General features: G+C 35.0%; 1 protein-coding gene across 1 annotated transcript in view; it reads right to left on the bottom strand.

Moving 5' to 3' along the window:
- The window catches only part of EYS (eyes shut homolog), a gene marked incomplete at both ends in the record, with an annotated part of 718,966 nt that overhangs the window by 449,555 nt on the left and 248,296 nt on the right, over window positions 1-21,115 (bottom strand). Inside the window, 3 exons of the mRNA XM_084285295.1 lie at window positions 456-655; window positions 7,651-7,729; window positions 8,257-8,428. Of these exons, the coding sequence (XP_084141421.1) occupies window positions 456-655; window positions 7,651-7,729; window positions 8,257-8,428 (451 nt within the window). The remainder of the gene's footprint in view (window positions 1-455; window positions 656-7,650; window positions 7,730-8,256; window positions 8,429-21,115) is intronic.

Genomic DNA, 21,115 nt, shown 5'->3' with positions numbered 1-21,115 from the left:
GCATATATGTATCTTTAAACACTGAATTTTCAATTTTTAGGCTCTGTTTATGCTTTAAGTTTCCACATGTAATTCTGAAAAGGACTAGAAGATGATATTGCAGAAGATAACTAGAAGATAAAAATAAAGGGCCTGATGTTAAACAATGAATAGCTTAAAATAATATTTTTGAGCACCAGACTAAGCATTTGCATTAATTTTCTCAATTCTTAAGAGCTTCAATATTAAAAAGTGATGTTTTTCTGAGTTACAAGAAGTCTGAAGTGAAATGTGGCCACATCAGCAAACTGCAATAATTAACTCTGATTATTTTATAACATTTTCAGTCTGCCAAGTCCCTTAAGTGGTATCAAATCCAATTGTGTTCTTAGAGTGCACAGAGCAACACTGCCCTGAAATCTTAGCAAATCGATGTTTATTAACTAGAGCAGTTAAATGGCAGTATTCTTACTAACCTGCAGTGAAAAGTTCTTCCAGGACCATCAGCACATACACCTCCATTGTGACACAAAACTGAGCTCAGCATAGGTTCACTGCAAACATCAATATCAACTTCACAGAACTTGCCAGTGTATCCACTCAGGCAAACGCAAACAAATGCATTAACCAAATCTTGACAAGAACCTCCATTAATGCAGGGAACAGATTCACATTCCTGAGGAGAGAAGCAACAATGCATTGACTACACAGCTTTAAAGCACATTATTTATTCATTCATGTCTACAGCAAGTGCAAGAAACTGAGTCTGGAGATTAGGAAAGGAATAATAGCCTTTTTAATGTCTGATATGCAAGAGGCTCAAATTTTGGTCATTTTTTTTATATAGACATGATTTGATTACTGCTTATACGCACTCTTGAAATTATGCTTGCTCCTCCTGATTAATCTTGCAAGTATGTGATTGCTACTCATGATTCCTTTTAAAATTTAAAACTAAAAAAAAATAATAAAATTTTAAAGAATGCTTTTAAGTTGTATTTCATACTATTATTCCTTCTTCTGAGTTTTTAAAAGTACAATCACAGTGATAAAAGCTACATTAGTAAGATAATTCTGGACAGAATAAATAACTTGTACTAACCAATGTATACGAGCCCCATTCTACCAAATACTTATTGATAAATGCTAACTAATGATTATCAATTATTGCATAATATTGTAAACAAGAACATGTAGAAGTGTTTATGTGTTCACATAATAACAATTCCCTCTGATAAAGTTAATGCGGAAGTCATCAAATTCAAACCAAGAAAACTAGCCACAAATTACCATTTCTGTAAAATTAGATGGGAGTGTCATTTGTGTGATTTCCAGTGCAAATATGTGGTCTTACCCTTGAGCATATAAACCTACTTTTTGCCTATATCCGAAAGAAGTTTTATTTTGCTGCTGCCACCCAAATAGTACAGCTATACCCAGTATTTCAAAAGGGAATTTATTCTCACAGTACTTAAACTTGAGAAGGTTTGATTTTTTAAGGATATCCAAGGGCACTTAGATTTCATGCAGTTATTGCAGTTGCTTTGACAGAATGTAAATTCAGATACCCACAGGGAATTGTGAGAAAACAACTTATTTCCCTATAAGTTCTCCAGCTGGGTATATATAGGATGATTTATTAGTGAGCTTTACATAAACTAATTGAATTATACATCCCATAGGAAAGTTGGGGATAGTTTTATAGACTGCCAGAACTTCTGAGTCTGAAGTAGCCTTTTGCAATGTTAATTGAATTTGTTGTTGGCAAACATAAGTCATCTTTGTTTTGTTTATACAAAAATCACAATTCACAGTTCAAACTTTCTGGCTTTTTTCTATTCCACTAATTTATTTTAGTCTTCTTAATTTGTATTTACTTATACTGCTCTCTACTTCTATTTTTTTGTCTTTGCTCATTAGCAGAATATATTAATAATCTATCAATAAATGGACCGATGATTTAACTAATTATAATTGAAAAGATGTAATTCACAAAACAGCAAAATCGTCATCAAAAGTTACTAAGTATAATTTCAAAGCTCAAACAAATGTTCACAGCCTTGGCTCAGTATGCCATCAGAGTCATATCAAGTTACAAACTTACTGTAAGACCTTTTTATTTTCTTCTGTGGAATCTATTTTTCTTGTAAAATCTTATAAAATTGCCCACAGTAATTAGTTTTTACAATAGCATAAAAAGCACATAGTTTAGTAGATGGGATTACAGTGGAAATCTTCTGGGTTTCTGTTTGTTATAATACATTACACACCTTGGCAAGCATGTCAACAATTTCACTTCTGACTTCCTTTGGAAATCTTGGGTTAATGCCATTTGCTCAGGATGACTCACGTATGCCTTGCTTATGTATTCTGCTTGGTAGTTCCTGAGTACTTGCTTCAAATTCAGCTAGCAAGTGTCAGGTGTGGGAACCTCCCTAGCATCTTCAGTAGTAAGGACCATTCCAAAGAATTCAATGAGCTTCTTTGTGCTATGACCTTATGCTGTTTGAGTGCCTACCTTTAGCCTTTGCCCCAGGCAATCTCACCAGTTCCCAACCTGGCTTCCTGGCTTTGATAAATGTAAAGAGCTTTTTACAAGAATATTCTTTAACAAGGGACATTTCAATTTATTTTTCAGGTTTTTGAACTTTCAGCTAACATTTAAACTAATGTCTTATGAACTTCTCTGTTTTCCTCATTTGGGCAAGCTTTCTGTTTGTTAAAATACGAGTTAAAACCCCTGTGGCAGCCTTCTTAAGTTTCCCATTAATTCATTCAGGGGTTTTAGACCACTTTGTGTTCTTGAATTGTGAAACACATTTCAGCTGGGCTTTTAACGCATTATTTGTTAATAGCCCCTAGGCTGCTTGTAGGTTTCTTGTGGATTTAGTTTTCTCCTCTTAAATCACCTGACAATTACATGCCTCATTTCTACAGTCTCCTTTCCTGAAGTCGAATGTCCCTCTGCTATATTTATTTGGCATGCTCTCTCATACTACATTCATATACCTAACTCTGCCACAGTCACTAATAGACAGCAGCTCTGTCATTAACATGTCTTGAGTACGATGTTCGTCTTTTCAGAAGCATACTGCGCATTAGTTCCATTCATATTTAAAAAAAAATTGTCACTCTTCAACAGTTCTCTTTTATACCTGTCAGCATTTCCTAAGCGTCTAGTTTCAAGACTCCCCTATAACAATTTTTATTTTCATTCAATAACCTGATTCCATAATGATAAAGGTGCAATCCATTCTTGTCCAAGTTCCTCCAATTTCAAAAGGTTTTCCATTTTCAAATGTCTTTGAGTTTCTTTTGTCTGCACCATCATATTACTCCTGTTCTGGGGCCAAATCTCCATCTGTCTCAGGTCTCATGCGGAACTGGCAGCCTTTTAACAAAAGCTAGAAGCATGTCCCAGACTTCAGTTTGCTGCTCAGCCTGAATTTAAAGATTTAGTAGCACCCTTCCCACACTTTTCTCCATTACTGGTTTTCAACACAGGCCACACGTCTCAGATCCTTCGCGAAGTAATGTCTCTAGACATACTGATAATTTATATCCAAGGCTTCTAGCTGCCTATGTATCTACTATTTGAACAGTCCTATTTTTTAACATACTTTCTGTTGCTGGAACTTCCTCGATGCAAGAGTATGCTGTGATATAAACTAACAAACTTTTCTTATGTAAGAGATCGGATATCTGCCTGTCAGAGAAGGTCCTAAGGTTTCTGTAGTCTATAGAAGCAGAGGGTTTTTATTACTTTGGAGGCAAAACAACTCTGCAATATTCTTGTAGGTCTCATCCATTTCTCTACTTCTCCGTTACTCTTTACTGTTCTAATTTCTATTCTGTATTCCTCTATTACTTCTCCATTTAAGAGAATCACCAGTTCAGCCTCTCTTACATTAAGAGATCTATTACATTATGTTAGCTCCTTTGAAGAAACTACTTACCTTACTCAACCCTTTTTTATACTAATTAGCAATAACTAGAAAATACTAAATAGCGTAATGAAGTCCAACACATGCACACACTGTAACATCCAGCTTGTGGAGGCTTCTCCCTATGTTCACCAACAGTTGTCCTACAAGTACATGCTACACACATACAAAGAGATCTGAGGAGGCAATCCTTCTCTCTGGCTTACCTATGGTTAGATGGTTAAGAACCAGTCATTAGCCAGTGGAATATGGACTCACTAATGAAATGCAGATCTCTCTTTCAAAATCAGCTGAACAGCTCTGTAGACTTCACTCAATATTCACATTTTCATTGACTGTAAGTACACAGACAACTAGCTTTCACAAAGACACCTCAAGTTAGGCAAGCTGAATCCTACTGTTCTTCCCAACTCCAAATCACACATAATTAATAGCTGTCAAGTCTCATGTCTTCTGTGCAATCTGGCAAGTCCTAGTGAATAATTGCTTATCTGCTTGGACTGTCAGAATACTGCTCTGTGTCTCCACATGAACATCAGCTGCGGTGTCTCTGTATACAAAATCAGTTGTTTTTCCTGATTTCCCTATTTTTTTCTATCTTTTATGAAAACAGAGAAAAAAAGATTAGCAAAGTCAGACAAAAGAAAGCAACTGTAGGATGTAGTCCTCACTCCCACCCATCTGTTCTAACTGAATAATCTATTTATTTTCCCACATAGTCTGATCACAACCTTTTACCAGATACAAGCAAGAGCACCTACATGCTGCATATCCTACCGTGTAAGGACACAAAACACTTTTTCTTACCCTTTCTGACAGCATGAGACAGCATTATGACCATGCATTAGCTAAGCATGGAAGAAACATAATTGCCAATGACTGTCACTACCACAAAGCAGCCAAAATAAATTAGAAAGGATGTGTATCAATAATAGTCTAGTATTAGCCATCTGTTTACCTCTGTTGGTAATTTTTCTCTTTCTTGCATGAATTCTGTGCAACAAAAAATAATGACAACTATAATAGAAATGGAAGTTCCTACATCCATACTACGCATTTCATATGCAAAGGTTAGAGGTTGTAAGTTATAAAGTGTTTATTTTTTTCATGAGGTGTTAGACAATCTGAGAAAGCCTTGAAGTGCATTTCCTTGTGAACTATATTTCAAACATATGTAAAGGATAAAAAAAAATCCAAGAGGAAAAATACCCTATTATCTCAAAGGAAATATATATAAAAACACAAACATATGGGCTATTTTAATCAGCTTACTTGCTAATCGCCCCTGGCTGCCTGATGCCCACTCATCCGCTCTCTCATTCCCACTCCTAAATGGGACAGGTAGAGAAAATAACATGAAAAATATCATGGGTTGAAGATAAAGACAAGATCACTGATCAATTACTATCATGAGCAAAACTGACTCAGCTTGGAGAAAATATTTAACTTTCTGCCAATTAGAGTAAGATGGTGAGGAAAAAAAATAACAACAACTAAAAACACCTTCCCTCCAACCCCTTCTTACCAGGCTTAACTTTACACCTTCATTTCCCACTCTTCTACCTCCTCCTCCTCCCACCCTGAGTAGCATGCAGGAAACGAGGCGGGGTATGTTTCCCTCAGGGCTTGTCCACCTTCTGTGATGTGGGGTCCTCCACAGGACTGCAGTGTGGGTATCTGCTTCAGAGTGATCCCCTCCATGGGCTTTAGGGAAATAACTGTTCCACCGTGACCCTCTCCATAGGCTGCTCTGCTCTGGCACCTGGAGAACCTCGAGCACCTCCTCCTCTTTCTCTAATCTTGGTGTTCTCAGGAACATTTCTCTTTTTTTTTTTTTTCATCGCTCTCTCTGCTGCACTGCTACTTTAACACTTTTAAATTGTATTTCTACAGATGTGTCACCAGCTTGGCTGATGGGCTCATATTTGCTCTGCGGTGGATCCACTGGAGCTGGCTAGAACCATCTGCGTCATTCACAGGGCAGCCCCTGGCTTCTGCCACAGAGACCACATCTGCAGCCCCCCCAAAACCAAAAGTAAAACCTTGCTACCTACACTCAATAGAGTTGCATATACCTTAATACAAAGATATACATCAAGAGAAGAAAATAGAATTTACATATTTATTCCTGATTGTTCTTTTTCAAACAAAGAATCTGGCTGATGTTAATCCAGAGAAAAACTATTTTAGAGCACCATTCTAGCATCATTATCTAGATGTGTACACCCCTACACAGTCAGAAAGCCTTGTTGATCTCTGTAAGACTTGGATAGGCATGATATATGTCTGAGCAGGATGAATGCAGTATTAGAGCCTTTAAAAATATGACACCTGCAGCACAGTCTAATCTGGGAAGCACAGTGCATGCAAATAGAATGAAGCCATCACTCTGACAGACTTATCTGTCAAATGTATATGTATATTGTTTCTTCCTCTGAATTTCTAATCTATAAATTTTCAAACATATCAGTATGAAATGTGGATATCTTTTGAATATGATTTTATGCAGTTGTCTACAGGTCATTTAATGTCTTATTCTCTCAAAATGGAGGAAAGCTTAAATTATGGATGTTGCCAGAGAAAATATTACCCAAGAGTATGCTGTATTAGCATTGGCAAGAACTGATAATCATATAGATCTGCAATATCATTATCACAATGCACACTCTGCTGAACTGAATTACTTATTTTTTCTTTCTATAATGGAAGTTGGAAGATAGGATTCCAGCTACACTTACTCCTGGTGTGACACCACCATGCATTTTCAACAGCAAAGTTATAGACCACACTTCCTTCATGTAATATAGGGCATTTTAGTTGTCTGATACTTTTTAGCTGTATTTAACATGAATGGTCCCTACACGGATAAATAAGCTAAAAAAAAAAGGTTTAGATAACATTTTCGGATATATTTTTAGCAATTCAGAAGCACAATTTTACAAGTCAGATAGCCCAAAAGGGAGGCAGTCCTCAAGACAGACTTTCTTGTGAGAAGAAATACATTCAAAATGTCCAGATACCGTAATCTGATTAAACTCTGGCACAAAACCTGAAAAAGTCCGAATTAATGTAATACTTTCTCCAAACTGCAGCAAACTGTCTAAGTGCTGTTTATTGTTACACCAGATGCAAAGATCTTCTACAAACTTGTTTGCTGACCACTGGAATCTTCATGGCACAGACATGAATATACACTTACCTTCCTCATGATAACTCAAATACATTCTTTCCCTTAACACGAGGAAACAAATAATGTATTTTATATGCCAGATAATGTATTTTATATGCACGGAATTCTATAATTATATGGAACTTGAAATCCTAAACATAAGTCATGCCAACTTTCCGTATAGAAAATTGCATCTTGGGCTTTAATATTTAACTATACAGTTAAGCTACAGCACATGGGCTTAGCAATGTAAGATAGTTTTATATTACCATACCAAACTGAAAGTATAAATTATTTTCAGAGAATGCTGGCTTAGTTTGCTGTGGCTTTTCAGATTTATTACTCACAGTTTAAAGTTCTTTAGACATTTTCTCAATTTTCTTTTAAATGCAGTTTCATTTGAGTAACAATAATGAGCTTTTCAGAATGGATTTGAAACAACTGAATTTGTCATGCATTTTCAATATACTGACACATTCAGAAGTTATATTATAAAAGTGAGTTTCGAGTGGCACATTACCCTTTCCCCTATAATTAAAGTAACATTTGATGACTTACATTAATATTTATCTCACATCTTGTGCTGGTCCATCCTGCTTCACAAGAGCATTGATATCCATCAATGAGATCTATACATCTGAAATACAAAACAGTATTATTCAGATGAAGCTGTCTAATTATAGGTTCAGCATTTACAGTACCATTCTATACATTTTGAATTAGTGGTCTGATGCAAACTTCTGAAATCCATGGAATTTTTCATTAGTTTTCCTAGTTACAGTTTCAAATGTGCCTATTATTGGTGCTAAGGCGTTTTACAAGAATACTGATTCTTGTATTAGAAGACCCCTTCCGATTTCAACCTGTTGGATGTAATAGATAAAGATTTGCTTTTAAGTATATTAAAGTCTAATTAATCCACATTTACTGAAAACCAGTTTATGATAATGAACACAAGTGAAAGAGGGACTAAGACAATTTTACAGTGTATTACATTAGCTTTAACAGGCAGCATCTGTCATCTTTAAGTGTGATTGTACTCTTATTTTATGGAAGAAAATAATTTAAAAAGTATTTATCACCCTTCTTATGTCATTAAATCTTAAATATTGCTATTTAAGTACATTATCTTGGAGATAATAATAATTAAATAAAAATAGCCACCTTCCATGAAGACAAGGATCTGGCAAGCATTCATTAACATTTATCTCGCAGTTTGTTCCAATGAAACCTCTCCTACAGTGACACATATAGGAACTGATGTCATCGATGCAACTTCCATTGTTTAGGCAAGGAACAGAAATACATTCATCTATATTTGCTTCACATCTATCACCTGAGTAAAAAACAGAACAGTTACGACTAAGCTCTGAATTCTAAACTCAAAGCAACTAATAGTTTATCTATTCATACTGTATATTCCAGATAAACTGTTTTTATTCACATACATTGTTTCATACATTGTTTTATTCACATTTATTATATTCATCAAGAAAGAGTATCACACTGGAATTAATTATAGGTGCAAATGCCAGAAAGAGTGGTTATAATGTAACACGTTACTTCAATAATGTCTGTAATTGTGGCAAGGCAAGAAGGCTGTGAGGGTCAACTTGCAAGCAGAATAATTAAGTGGAGAAACAAAGTTCAAGAGGATTTTTTTTGTACACAGTTATTAGAAAGATGAATAGCACAGGTTTCCCATAAGAGAAATGTAGAATTAAAATGATGTATGTCTTGGTAGCGATCTAACTATAGTATTTATTTTCCCAAACTGTAATTAGAATTCAAGGGCTTTTGGTAAACGATCTTAGACATAAAATTATGTGAAACCTTTATGATGATATCCATTATGGAAGACATGGCAGTATGTTTTTCTGCTTGTTTTCCTGCAAATTAGTGCCACCCAACTTCCATCTGAACCTCTCAAAGTACTTTACGAAGTACTAATTGACAATCAACACATCTCTAGGGATATGTAACCTTGTGTTAGCAAGATCACTATCCTGATTTTTAGGGTGTGTGGGTCAGGTGTACTGTGTGGGAGAGAAGAAGAATACTTAAGGCAAAAAGTCATCTGCCAGAGCATATGAGTCCTGAAGCCAGAAGTTAAATCAATTCCTCTGGCTCTCCATTTCACAAAACACCTGTATTTACTTAAGTACCTCTGTCTCTACTCAAAAGAGCAACTGCTACTTCATAGTGAATAGTGAATGAAAAGCTCCTATAGCCTTTTCTCATTACTGTGCACCCCAACTGCTGGCAGTTTTTTTTTTTTTTTAAAGAAAATAATCTATAGCAAGGAAGAAGCAGAGATGCATTAACCTTTTTGTGGTCTATGCGTGAGTATTTAGCAGAAGATCAAAAACAGGAGTTCACAGTACATCTGTTCACACAGCTACAAATAGTGTCTTTAAGATCATGGGAAATGTTTTTGCTTAGTAAAGATTTTAGAGTAATATTCATGTTAATATGAATGTTAGCTATTTACAAGTATTGTACACATTTGAGTTAACAGTTTTTTTCACAATATATACTCAGCTTCTTAAAACAAAAGGAATGAAATAACATCCCAGGTTCTATTTAAAAGTCTGCAGCCACAGCCCCAGGAGCCTTAGAGCACTGCTATCGTGCAGTAGTAGAAAGTACCGAAGAAACTGGACTTGGCAGGTATCCTCAGGTAAATGATCACTCTGAGAGAGGCTGCGGTACATTTCTGTGTTTGAGCAGATCTTGGTGCAGCGGTACTTGCAATATGCTATGCTCTGTGCTGGTACAAATTAGAGGGCAATTCTCTGACATGTTCATCCTCCACCACATGCAAGCATTCAGCAAAAAGCAGCTCTGGATACTCTCGCTCATTTCCAGTGTCAGATTCTCTGACCAGTAGTATCTTACTTGAACTTAATACATATAAGAACTTAAAACTCTCAGAAAAATGGTGTTTTGTGAATACGCTGCCAAAATCTAAATTCAAGAACAGAGAAGACTAATTCTACTACAGAAGATTTAAAATACCAGACATTTTTTCCCTGTAAGTTGGCATTAGGAAAGACAATTCTTAATCTGCTTTTTAACAAGCAATGCTTGGAAAGCACTGGCAGGAAGGATGGTAGTACTACACAATAATATACCATGACTTTACTTCATTTGCTGAATTTACTGAATTTAAGTATTTTTGGTAAATAAGCAATTCCAATTTTTGCTCTCATAACCAGCAGCATTGTCACTTTATCATGTTCATATTCCCAATCTTTTCAAAGCTGCTGATAAGAAATGGTATTAGCTTCCTAAGGAAAAAGAAAAAAGAAAAAAAAAAAAAGTCTGTTCTCCTATGAAATCTTATTGAATTTTTAATATACAAAATCAGAGGGAGGACTTATAATGAAGTGGGTAGTATTTAAGTGTACAGACCACTACTATTTTTTGCACTACATGCTCTTACAAAAACAATAGCAGTTATCTTTGGAAACTCATTTTAATAATAATCATGTTACTCAGTAGGTCCAAATCTGTATTTCATGGGTTAAAGTTCTCAGTTCAAATTTACTAATTTGGTTTTGATAATGAGATTTGTGAAAGCATTAATCATCGCAGACATTAGATTTGGTGTTCTTATGAATTTTAAGGCAAACATTTCTGATCTTAAAAAAAACAACAACAACCAAAAAAAAACAGCATCCTAGAATAGTTCTGTTCAATAGCTGTTTATTATTCAAATATTAATTTATTACTCAAAATAGTTTGCTTCATAAATAATCTAAGGTCATTCATTCATACTGCTGACATTTACTGTTGCTATCTTCTATCCTCTCCTTAGGGGTAACATATTCACTGAAGGAAAATAAACCTGACATCAAATAGTTTAAAAAAATAATATTTTGCTAATAAGATACTTCAATATTAGTTCAGAAATATACCAGTAGCAGATTTCCAAATCACCTAGGTACATTTGATTTGCCTATTATCAACCTGTTAGAAAGCTGGTTGAGATAGATGGTTGAAACCTTTCATTTGAAGTTGACACATATTGATAGACTGATCCTGAAAGACAGATCAAGGGTTAAAGGTTCATCCTTCATAATACTTCCATATTCAGATGTGCTTCCATTACTGCATAATCTATTCAAAAAGAAAAAAAGTTATAGCTCCTTTAGATGATTAACATCTTGAAATTGAATAGATTCTGTTACGTTATTCTGCTCCTGATCTACCTTTATTTATGCTACATTGATCTACTACCACAATGCCATTGAATTAATTTTTGCTTGAACAGCTCAATGAATGCAATGGCAATGTAGTGAAAATCCATTACTTGATTGTGAGAAAAAAAGACCCAGTGCATAATTTAATGTGTTAATAAATGATTAGAAAAATTATGTTTCAAAAGACAAGATGTACTGGGAAAAAAACATACTTTTCATCTTCCTTTCATTCCTTTAACTTGCAGTTATAACCTTAGATAGTTTTGAAAACAGGAATCATTGTAGTGTTCCTTTTATTTTAAACTATTTGCATACTCAGAATTACCAAACTGTGAAGAAATATTCAACATGTATATTATATGAAGAGATTTTCCTTTCCTATATCATATTTGAAAGTTCATCCTAGATGTAATTTAATATATTTATTAGAAATAATAATGAAAGAGAACATGCCAGTACAAGGCCACAGAATGGCAATCAAATCTGCAACTCTTAGAAGCATTCATTAGGTTAATTCCATTATACTGCACCAACAGTTGTTTGGTTGAATATGAGACAATGAAAAATTGTGATCAAACTGCCAAATTAGAACTAGCCATACTTATTATTAACACCAAGAAATGTTTCTCTGTTATATGGTCTTTTGTCGTTTGCAAAAGCTTGCAGACCTACTCTCAGACAATCAAGTAAAATATTCATAATGAATTAACAAAAAGAAACAACTCAAGAGTAACTACATAAATTGAAGAAAATAACTATTTTTATTATTCTAGACAAGGTGTTTATGCACAATGAAAAACTTTTATAATTATTTTTTTCCTATACACACAATTTTGTTGAAACTACAGCTGACATAATTTATCAACCCACTCCTAAACTTCTATGTGACAGAGAAGGAAAGAGTAGAATTCAGATACTACATTGTTAGGGAAGTCAGTCTAACACATCCCCACTAATGTTAACTAATTAAAAATTAAGAAGATAGTTTAAGGTGTCTATATTCCTTTTATAATGCATAAAGAGAAAACCATTGTCAACGGGTGACCTGTATCATCTGTCTCAGACAGCACTTATCTTGAATTACCTAGAAGTGGCAATGAGTGCACAATGAAACCAAATGGGAGAGTTGGACTAGCTGTTTAGTTTTTAGAGAACTAAAATTCAAGGAAATTAAGCCTGCTCCTATTCTCAGCTGTAAACATCATTATGCATGCAGTGCAGCTTGCTCCACATTTTGTACATTTTATTTTTTTGTGTGTGTTTGTTGTGTATAGGGGTTTTTGGAATATCAGGATGAGCCCTTACATAATATTTAATTAAACGAAGCTTTGTTTTTCAGTCACAGTTCTCCCAGACCTTTGAGTACAGCACAAACTTCACAGTCATCTTCCTTCGTGTCTGCCCCAATACTGTGATACACTGTACAGCACCTTTCAGGCTGACCTCTCCTTAAGACAATGCTAGGCTGCAAGTGGTCTGTAGGGGTATCTCAAGTACAGGCACCAAAATTCCTGAAGTATACATGAACCAATGTTCAGGCTCGGAATATGTGAGGCATGGGTTGTTCAAGCTCACTACTTTCAACTTTGTTGTTGTTGTTTTAGATTCCTTGGAATCCAACAACATAATCACTGCATTTTCTTAATGACTCTTTCTACTCTACAGAGAAATAATTGCATTTGAAATGTCTATTAATAGAAAAAGGAGAAATATTTTGAAGGGTTGAGTTGGACTGTACATAATTTTTATTTTTTTTAAAGTGCTTTATCCAGACAAACTCACATAAAAAATAAAATAAAATAAAATAAAATAAAATAAAATAAAATAAAATAAAATAAAATAAAATAAAATAAAATAAAATAAAATAAAATAAAATAAAATGGCAAAAATCAGTGATTAAGTGCCACTAATGAAAATCTGGTTATCAGACAAAAACGATAAAAAATGCCTATTACTCTCCAATGAATTTTTTCACTGTGGGAAAAAAATAAAAGGGAAGCTACAGAACTCTAACTTTGTGCTTAAGTTTTTTTTAAAAAAACAGGTATCATGAGATGTAATTAAGATTAGAGTATGCCAAGAAAGAGTAAATCCAATAGAAGGAACAAAAATGCCTTCTACTGCTATCTCCATATTCTGTCCTTACTAGGAAAGCTTTAGCATTATTAATAGGCAAAATGGACTTTATATTCTTCCAAGTGCTGATGTTTTACACATGGAGTACAAGTCCATTTTGCGTTTTCCACCCGGAAAGGAATTTGTGAGATTTGTTGTGAATACAGACTATAATCATTACAGTGATTACTGGTACAACAGGATTAAAGGTGAAAATGAGTATTTCTCACATAGGAAAGATAATTAAATAAAAATTAAAGAAAGTTATTTTGAAGAATTAGTTCTAACAAAGAGAATTCATAAATAGTAGGAGCTAGTTCAAATGTTCTTGCTAAAGTGCACTCATGGAAAATATATTTGATAGTTTTTATAAAACATAATTTATATTCATATGCTAAAATTTCTTCTTTGAGTTCAGCACCTATATGCTAACATTGCCTGAACAAATTAGGCCAAATATGTCCCTGGCATTAATCCCTTAGCTTCACTAGAGGAATCCCTTCCATTCTGAATAGACATTATCATGCAGCTATTTCCAAGAGCAGTATGTACTAAATTTGTGAAATGTCACTTTATAGACACAGAAAGGTTAGTAATCATTCATAACTTACACAGTCTGTCGTCCTCTTTCAATGTTGACTGTCATTTAATTTGAAACCTGCCTTCTTTTCAATTCTTGTTGGAAGTATGAAAACTTTAGTAAAAATCTTTTGCTGTAGTATAAACATCCAAATATTCTGTGAAGTTGGTGTGAGAGACAGGCTACAATACCACAGAGCTAATATTTGACTTAAAACATTGCCTGCAAGTTCTGTTTCTTAGCTATGATTGTGCCAGGTGTGTTCAGGCACACTGGGATGAAGCTCTTGGAGCTCTGCTTTACAGATTGTACTACAATGCCTCCACTCACCCAAGAAAAGGGAAAATTACCCCATACGTGCCACATTTGGGTGATTTTTGATACTAATGGTAACCTAGGGACTCCCCAAGGTGTCAGTGTGCTGCAGATGGCAAGGAAATGGCATAGATGTCACAACACAAGAGCATGGAGCAGTAACAGTAACACTACAAAAGGGAGACAGCCCTTCTACTCCTGCTCCTTCACATTCATCAAGGATCAAAGACTGTCTGATATCTTAATAAAGAAAACTCAACAACCTTCTTCCGATGCCTTTTGTATCTTCAACACACTTTGCTAACTGGAGATGCCTCTCCCTTTCATGTTTCTTGCACCTTGTTTGCAGCATTCCTTATCTACATCCTAATGAAGAGATTATCACATCTTCCATCTACACTTTCAGGTTTTCAGCTGTAAACCCAAGTAAGAAAATACCCTTTTCTGTCTTCAAGGATTTTCCCACCAACTTCTCAACCAAATCAGAATCTTTCCATCTTCTGATCACTGGGTATTTAGTCTCAGCCCTCTGATTAAAAATAAATAAATAAATAATTTTTGCATTCCTTATCCCAGAAACACATTCCCCCAATATCCAATTGATTTTTTACGAACTGTAGTGTACTCAACTGAAAAATCAGACACTAGACTAGATCCCATAAGCATTTCAGGATAGTAAAGGAGGAAGACAGAAATGACTGTGATCTTCAAAGTACTTTTTTGAAAACTCTCCTAGCTGCAGAACTTGAGCTTTTCAAGACCATCTGCCTTTCAACAGAATAGGGCTGCAAGCTGACATTGTGAATATGTCAATGGACCATACAATAAACACCACTGACTTACACGCAATCTCTGTCAAGCAGAAGCATTTCCTAAGCCTACATCCTAGTACTAACAGCCTTAATGTTTTTTCTGTGTATTTTTGCATTTTGACTATAACTTATGACTGATGTGTTCACGCCCTGAAAATCCAAGTTTTGTAGTCTACGCAAGTTTCTATTTCACTTAAAACCATTCGGCTTTTTGGCTTCATTACTTTAAGATGCTTTTTTAGTTCCTTTATACAATATGAACATAAATTTGCAAAGGTTCAATTTCTTAGACAGTAAAGAACATTTTTAGAAAAAAAAATCCTGTGATCATCTCCAGATTCTCTGTCCTGGTAACTAACCTTGGCATTTTTATAACCTTTTGTACTCAGATGTTGTGGCTGTGTGTTACATTTCTGAGAGTAAAAATATTTTCATTTTTGAAACAATAGCATATATCCTGGTTTGTTTTCTTCATATTAGACATGTAAGAAGACATATAAAAGCATATACAAATACACCCCAAAATTTATATACTAAAAATAAAATATTTGATTTTTAGGGCTACAAACTGAGGAAGATGCTAACTTATAGACCTGTTCGTTTCTTTTTTTTATGAGATGGTAACGAGATTTGAGTGCTGTTTCAGGAGATCAAAAATTTAGGTTTTTGCTGTTTCAGGAGATCAAAAATTTAGGTTATTGATTTATAGTAAGTGGCTGTGTTTTAGTGCAGAGAAGAGGACGAAAAACAAAATCTTGTACATAAATAAAGCCAAAAACGTACTACTAGGAAAAGAAAAACAAATGCATGCGAAGAAACAATTGGCTGCTGAGGGCACACCTGAAAACTGAATGGGATGGTAAACTAGCACACTATACCAATTTACATATGATGTTGAAAAAGATGTAAAGGAACAGCTCTTCACCGAGAGGGTGGCTGTGCCATGGAACAGGCTCCCCAGTGAGTGGGTCACAGCACTGAGCCTTATGGAATTCAAAAAGCATTTGGACAATGTGCTCAGTTTGATTTTTGGGTGGTCCTGTGTGGAGACATGATGATCCATGCGGGCCCCTTTCAACTCAAGAAATTCTATGATTCTACAGTCAAGAACAACCGTGTTTTGCTTTTTTTTTTTTTCCTTTTTTTTTTTCCTTCAGTTGTGGATTCCAACCCAATACCCTTTTTTTTTTTTTTTTTTTCCTTTCTTATCCACCTGTCTTTATCTCAACTTACAAGTTTTGCAAGTTTTTCCCTTCTGATTCTCTTCCTCTCATCCAGCTGGGGATGAAGAAGCAAATGCGTGGCTGTGTGGTGCTTAGCTTCCTACCGGGGTTAAACCACAACAAACTGTAAACAATTATAAATCATCAACAGAAGTTGTGAAAGGACATTAGAATATGTCCCTATATATGTATACGACTTAACATTGGTAGTTATTCCAGCTTTCAAGATCTTATTCCGGACAGAGATAGGAAACATATTCAAATATCTTCTCCTTCTTGACCATGATCAAGAATTATCAGTGTTCATTCTTAGCTTTTTGCCGAAGAGAAAAAAAATAACAAAAAAAAACAAGAAAGTAATAGAGAGAAAAAAGATGTATCAGCTGAGTTATCTGAGATCAAAAGCAATGTGAAGACAAACTGGTATAGGGAAATTTATATTCTATAGCATTGCATAATTAAAGCAAGAACAAGCTGGGATGAGTACTGGGTGGAAAATTCAGATATTTTACCAATTACAGGAAGATGCTGCAGAAAGATTTTGAAACAGTATGATCTGACGTTAAAGCACCTATAATTTCCACCAGCTATAATTTTATTCCCACTGCTTTTTAAATAGTTGCTGTAATAAATACATTTACTAAATACACACACAAGTACAAAACCACATTGCAAAATAAATGCTTTAGTCTCCTTGGAAGACATTTTCCAGCAGAAAGTCTTCCATCTCCAATCCAACAAATTAACTTTTGATACCATATACACCAATCATCATATTCTAAAACCACTACCTAACAAATCTAAAACATGTTTCATCTTAAAATTAGTAGCTGACAGCGAAGAACTAATGCTCATTGTGTCACAGGGACATTAATTTTGTGAACGGCACAATGTGTTTTCAACATCATTTTTGTATTGCCTCATCCACCCCATTTTGAGTAAATAAACTGTAACAAACATTTTCTATGTATGCAGCAAGAAAAACTAGCACTGATAAGGCTGCTGAGCCTGATTTTGTTGATGTCATCTTAAGGAAGATTTAGTATAGCTTAGTGACTAATACCAGAGATTTAGATTTTCTATTTCTGTTGTATTTTGTTGTGTTAGTAATAGATTTATTTCAGGGATTTGTTAATAGATTTATTTCAGGGAATTATTTCACCTTCCTTACATTGAATGAAGTTAGATTGCTGCTGACTGCAGAAAATTTGCATGGTTGCAAACTATTTTTATTTTAGACAAATTTGATATCCATTCAGGGTGGAAAAGTGAAAAGAACTTTACAAGATAATATTAGACAACAGGAAACACCATAATTAATATTAATACAGATTAATTTGCTTGGTCTGAAACATTTAAGACATTATTTGTTCTGTCAAATATCAACTTCAGATCTGCGATAATCATGCATGGCGTTTGAAGACTATATATATACATTTAATTTTAACGTGAATGCACAAAACACATAGATTAAATACAAACTGGCAGCATACACTGCCTCGTTATTTAGCTATCTGAACTCCAGACCGGAGCATCAGGAGAAGCAATCTACCTCAGGCAATTCCTTCTTGGCTTTTTGTACTGCCTAGACAGAGAGACCGTCAGGGCAAGCATCTGATCTTAGTGATCTGAACACCTTCTACTTTTCAGTAGAAGTAAGTACGTCTTGTGAAGTGGCACAGATTTAAACAGTAATGACCTTGTGATAGGTGAAAAGGAAAAAAAGCCCGACACCTTGCTCCTATCCATTTGTGTCCAGGTACACCAAGGGCTGCTGTTTACCAGGCCGTGGCTGCTGGTGGTGGTGAGATGGATGCCCACAGCTGGAGCCAAAGCAGGGCTTCAGCATCCACTGGGCTTGAACCAGCAAAACCCAGCTCAGGCCATGGCCAGGCTGAACACCTGCACTGCCGGGCTAGCAGAAAGCTGGGACCTCCTCCAGAAAGGGCAGAAATCATACTTATTGCACTACAAAACGACTAAAAAATAGCTGGACCTAGAGATACCACAATTGAGAATTAAGATTCAGTTCATGTATAACAAACCGAAAGGGATGAAGAACAAGATAAATCTGCAGACAGTACAAGTAAAATCTCTTAATTCTTGTCTCAATTGGAAACATTATGGCACATAGAAAACATCATGAGCAAAATGTCACAGTTGTCAATATTGCTAGAGTAGGTCACACTGTAGATGAGCAGGATGCAAATATCAATTCAATATTTATGACATTTTAAAATGATTTTAAGAACATGGGTTTTCGTACCATCAATCCCTTTACTAAAATTAACGAAAAACTTTTAAAACTAAAAGGTAACTAAAAAAAATTTAACCGTAAGACTGAAATTTCTAAGAAGCAAAGTGTCTGTCATTAGAACTAATACAGTTCAATATGGGGAAAAAAATCCATAGTGATCTGTATTAGTGTACTGTATTGCATATATACTGTATCTAGTTGTGTATGTATAACTCATATAAACAGACACATACAGTCTTACAGAGAAATGCCCATGTTTGCAGGCACTGTTTACAAGCCATCTTAACACTGTAACACAAAATACAGCACAAAATAAAACTAAGTAATGGAAAATTGGAGAGCTTTGCCATCTATGTGGTAAAGGTATCAAAAAAGGACTTTCACTCTGAAACAATAAGAGTATAGTTTGGTGTAAAAGAAATTATATTCACATTTATTTCCTTATCACTCTGTAACATGAATGCCTCCAGAATATACTAATATTACAAATATTATTACAGCTTTTGATTTTCATCTCTACTAGCTTATTTTATGCAGTCTGTTAATATTCCTATTAAAAACTGAAGTACTTACATGTTTTCAGACTCAGGTGAAAATAAAAGAGTACACATTAAGGCTAAAAACTCAATGTCTTTCTCTTCTTGGGACACAAGGAATCACAGTCACTACTGCTAACATAATGTAATATTCACATTACAGTTTAAATGTGCCATCAGGAATGAGAACAATGCTGTCCTTGGAGGCTCTCCAGACCTAACAAGACAAAGCCCTGAGCTTCTTGGTCTGGCCCCATGGCTAACACTGCGTTCAGGAAGAGTTTGGGCTAAAGAGCTCACAAAGTCTCTTCCAGACTGAATTGTTCTTATTCAAGAATGAAACTGCTCCAGTAACCTGACCTGGAAGCTTGGTAAACAGCAAAATGCATGGGATCAAAAGTATGTAATGGGTCATGGAAACAGATGACAATGCAGCGAGAATTTGAGCACAGTTGTATGCAAAATTACTTGGGAAATGCATCAATTTCATTGCAAGCTTATCATTTTCAAACTTAATATGCGATTTAATAATACTACCTGGTCAAATTCAACTCTCCTCAAAATCCCAGAAGAAAGTAAATGAAGACAGTAAGCTGCTTTTATTCCTTTTGAGATAGGCGCTAATCACACACTGAGACTCCATGCAGGCAAGCAAGAAGTACAGATCCTTGGAAACAATAACAGGAAATAATCTCAAGTACCGTCAAGAAAATGTAGTATTTAAAAAATAGGTATGCCTTTAATAGTGTATTTGGACAATGAAATTTGGTTAATTTAAGTACTGCAGAACACCTTTGTGACATCTTATGTCAAATGAGATTTTTGCAATTCAGAACTGCATTTTAGGGTGACTGAAGGGAAGTAAAACAGATCCAAGTCATGTAACGAGTGAGACCCAGAGAGCTGCTACTTATCTGAATCCTACTGAGATTAAGACAGTTTGCTGGCAAAGACAGCTTTAAAGAACCTAACAGATCCATGAAGCTATCACTGCCATGCTGTTCAGAAACATGAAGAAGCACAACTTCGCATTAACTGTTCTAACACACAGCACATTGAGTTCTGCTAAGTGAAACACTCAGTAGTCATTGCTTTAGTTATTTATTGCTGTGACTGATTGAAACATCCACAAACTTTTAAATTATGTATTGTTTTTATCTAAACTCTTCCCAGTCACGGCATTTTCTGAGTTCCAAGCAAAAAGAAAAAAAAAAAAAAACACCATCACAAATCACTATTAAGATATTATTTCCTTTGTAACATCTTATAGAAATATTATAATAATCTAATATAGTAGATTTAGACTTTAAGTACATTTACAACTTATAGAAAGCTCAAAGACATATTGCAGAATCACAGAAGAATAGACACATTGTAATGCATAATGTTCCTCTGTGGTGTCAGCATTAAAGCTGCTTAAAAGTTCCTTTTTTCATAGTATCTGTAGCAGAGCAATTTGTGTGGAAATTGAGATTTCAATCCCCTGGGCCTTGCTAACTCTTACAGAATAGAAACTCCTTTAGCACATTCGCAGTAGTATACTTGAATACATTCAAAGACCCCTGCAAAGTTAGACTTGCTGAGAAGTACAGCAACTTCCCTAGCTAGGAGTAACAGCTGTATTACCGTACAGCTCAATCTCAACAGCTGCATCAGGATTTTTCAAATTTGTTTTGGGTATAATGCAAAGCACTGATTTTGGCTCCAGAAACCCTAGATAATTTAAATTCTCACCTAATAGCCTACCATAACAGATAAGATCTGATCATTTGACCACAAGCTCTCAGATATTCTCACTGCATAGGACTAGCCCTTAAATTGTGCATCTCAAGCAGCTCCAACAATTTTCAGGGAAGGAATTATCTGCTTCATCTCCTTTACCCTGAAACACTGATCAGATAGATTATATTATTGTAAGATAAATTAAGATATGATTTTCACTTTGTTTAGCTGGGGACATCACTAATCCCGCAGATTATA

This window comes from Netta rufina, assembly GCF_964035555.1.
Source record: "Netta rufina genome assembly, chromosome: 3".
Lineage (NCBI taxonomy): Eukaryota > Metazoa > Chordata > Aves > Anseriformes > Anatidae > Netta > Netta rufina.
Note: the sequence above shows the minus strand (reverse complement) of the source record. Positions and strands in the feature narration are given on the sequence as shown.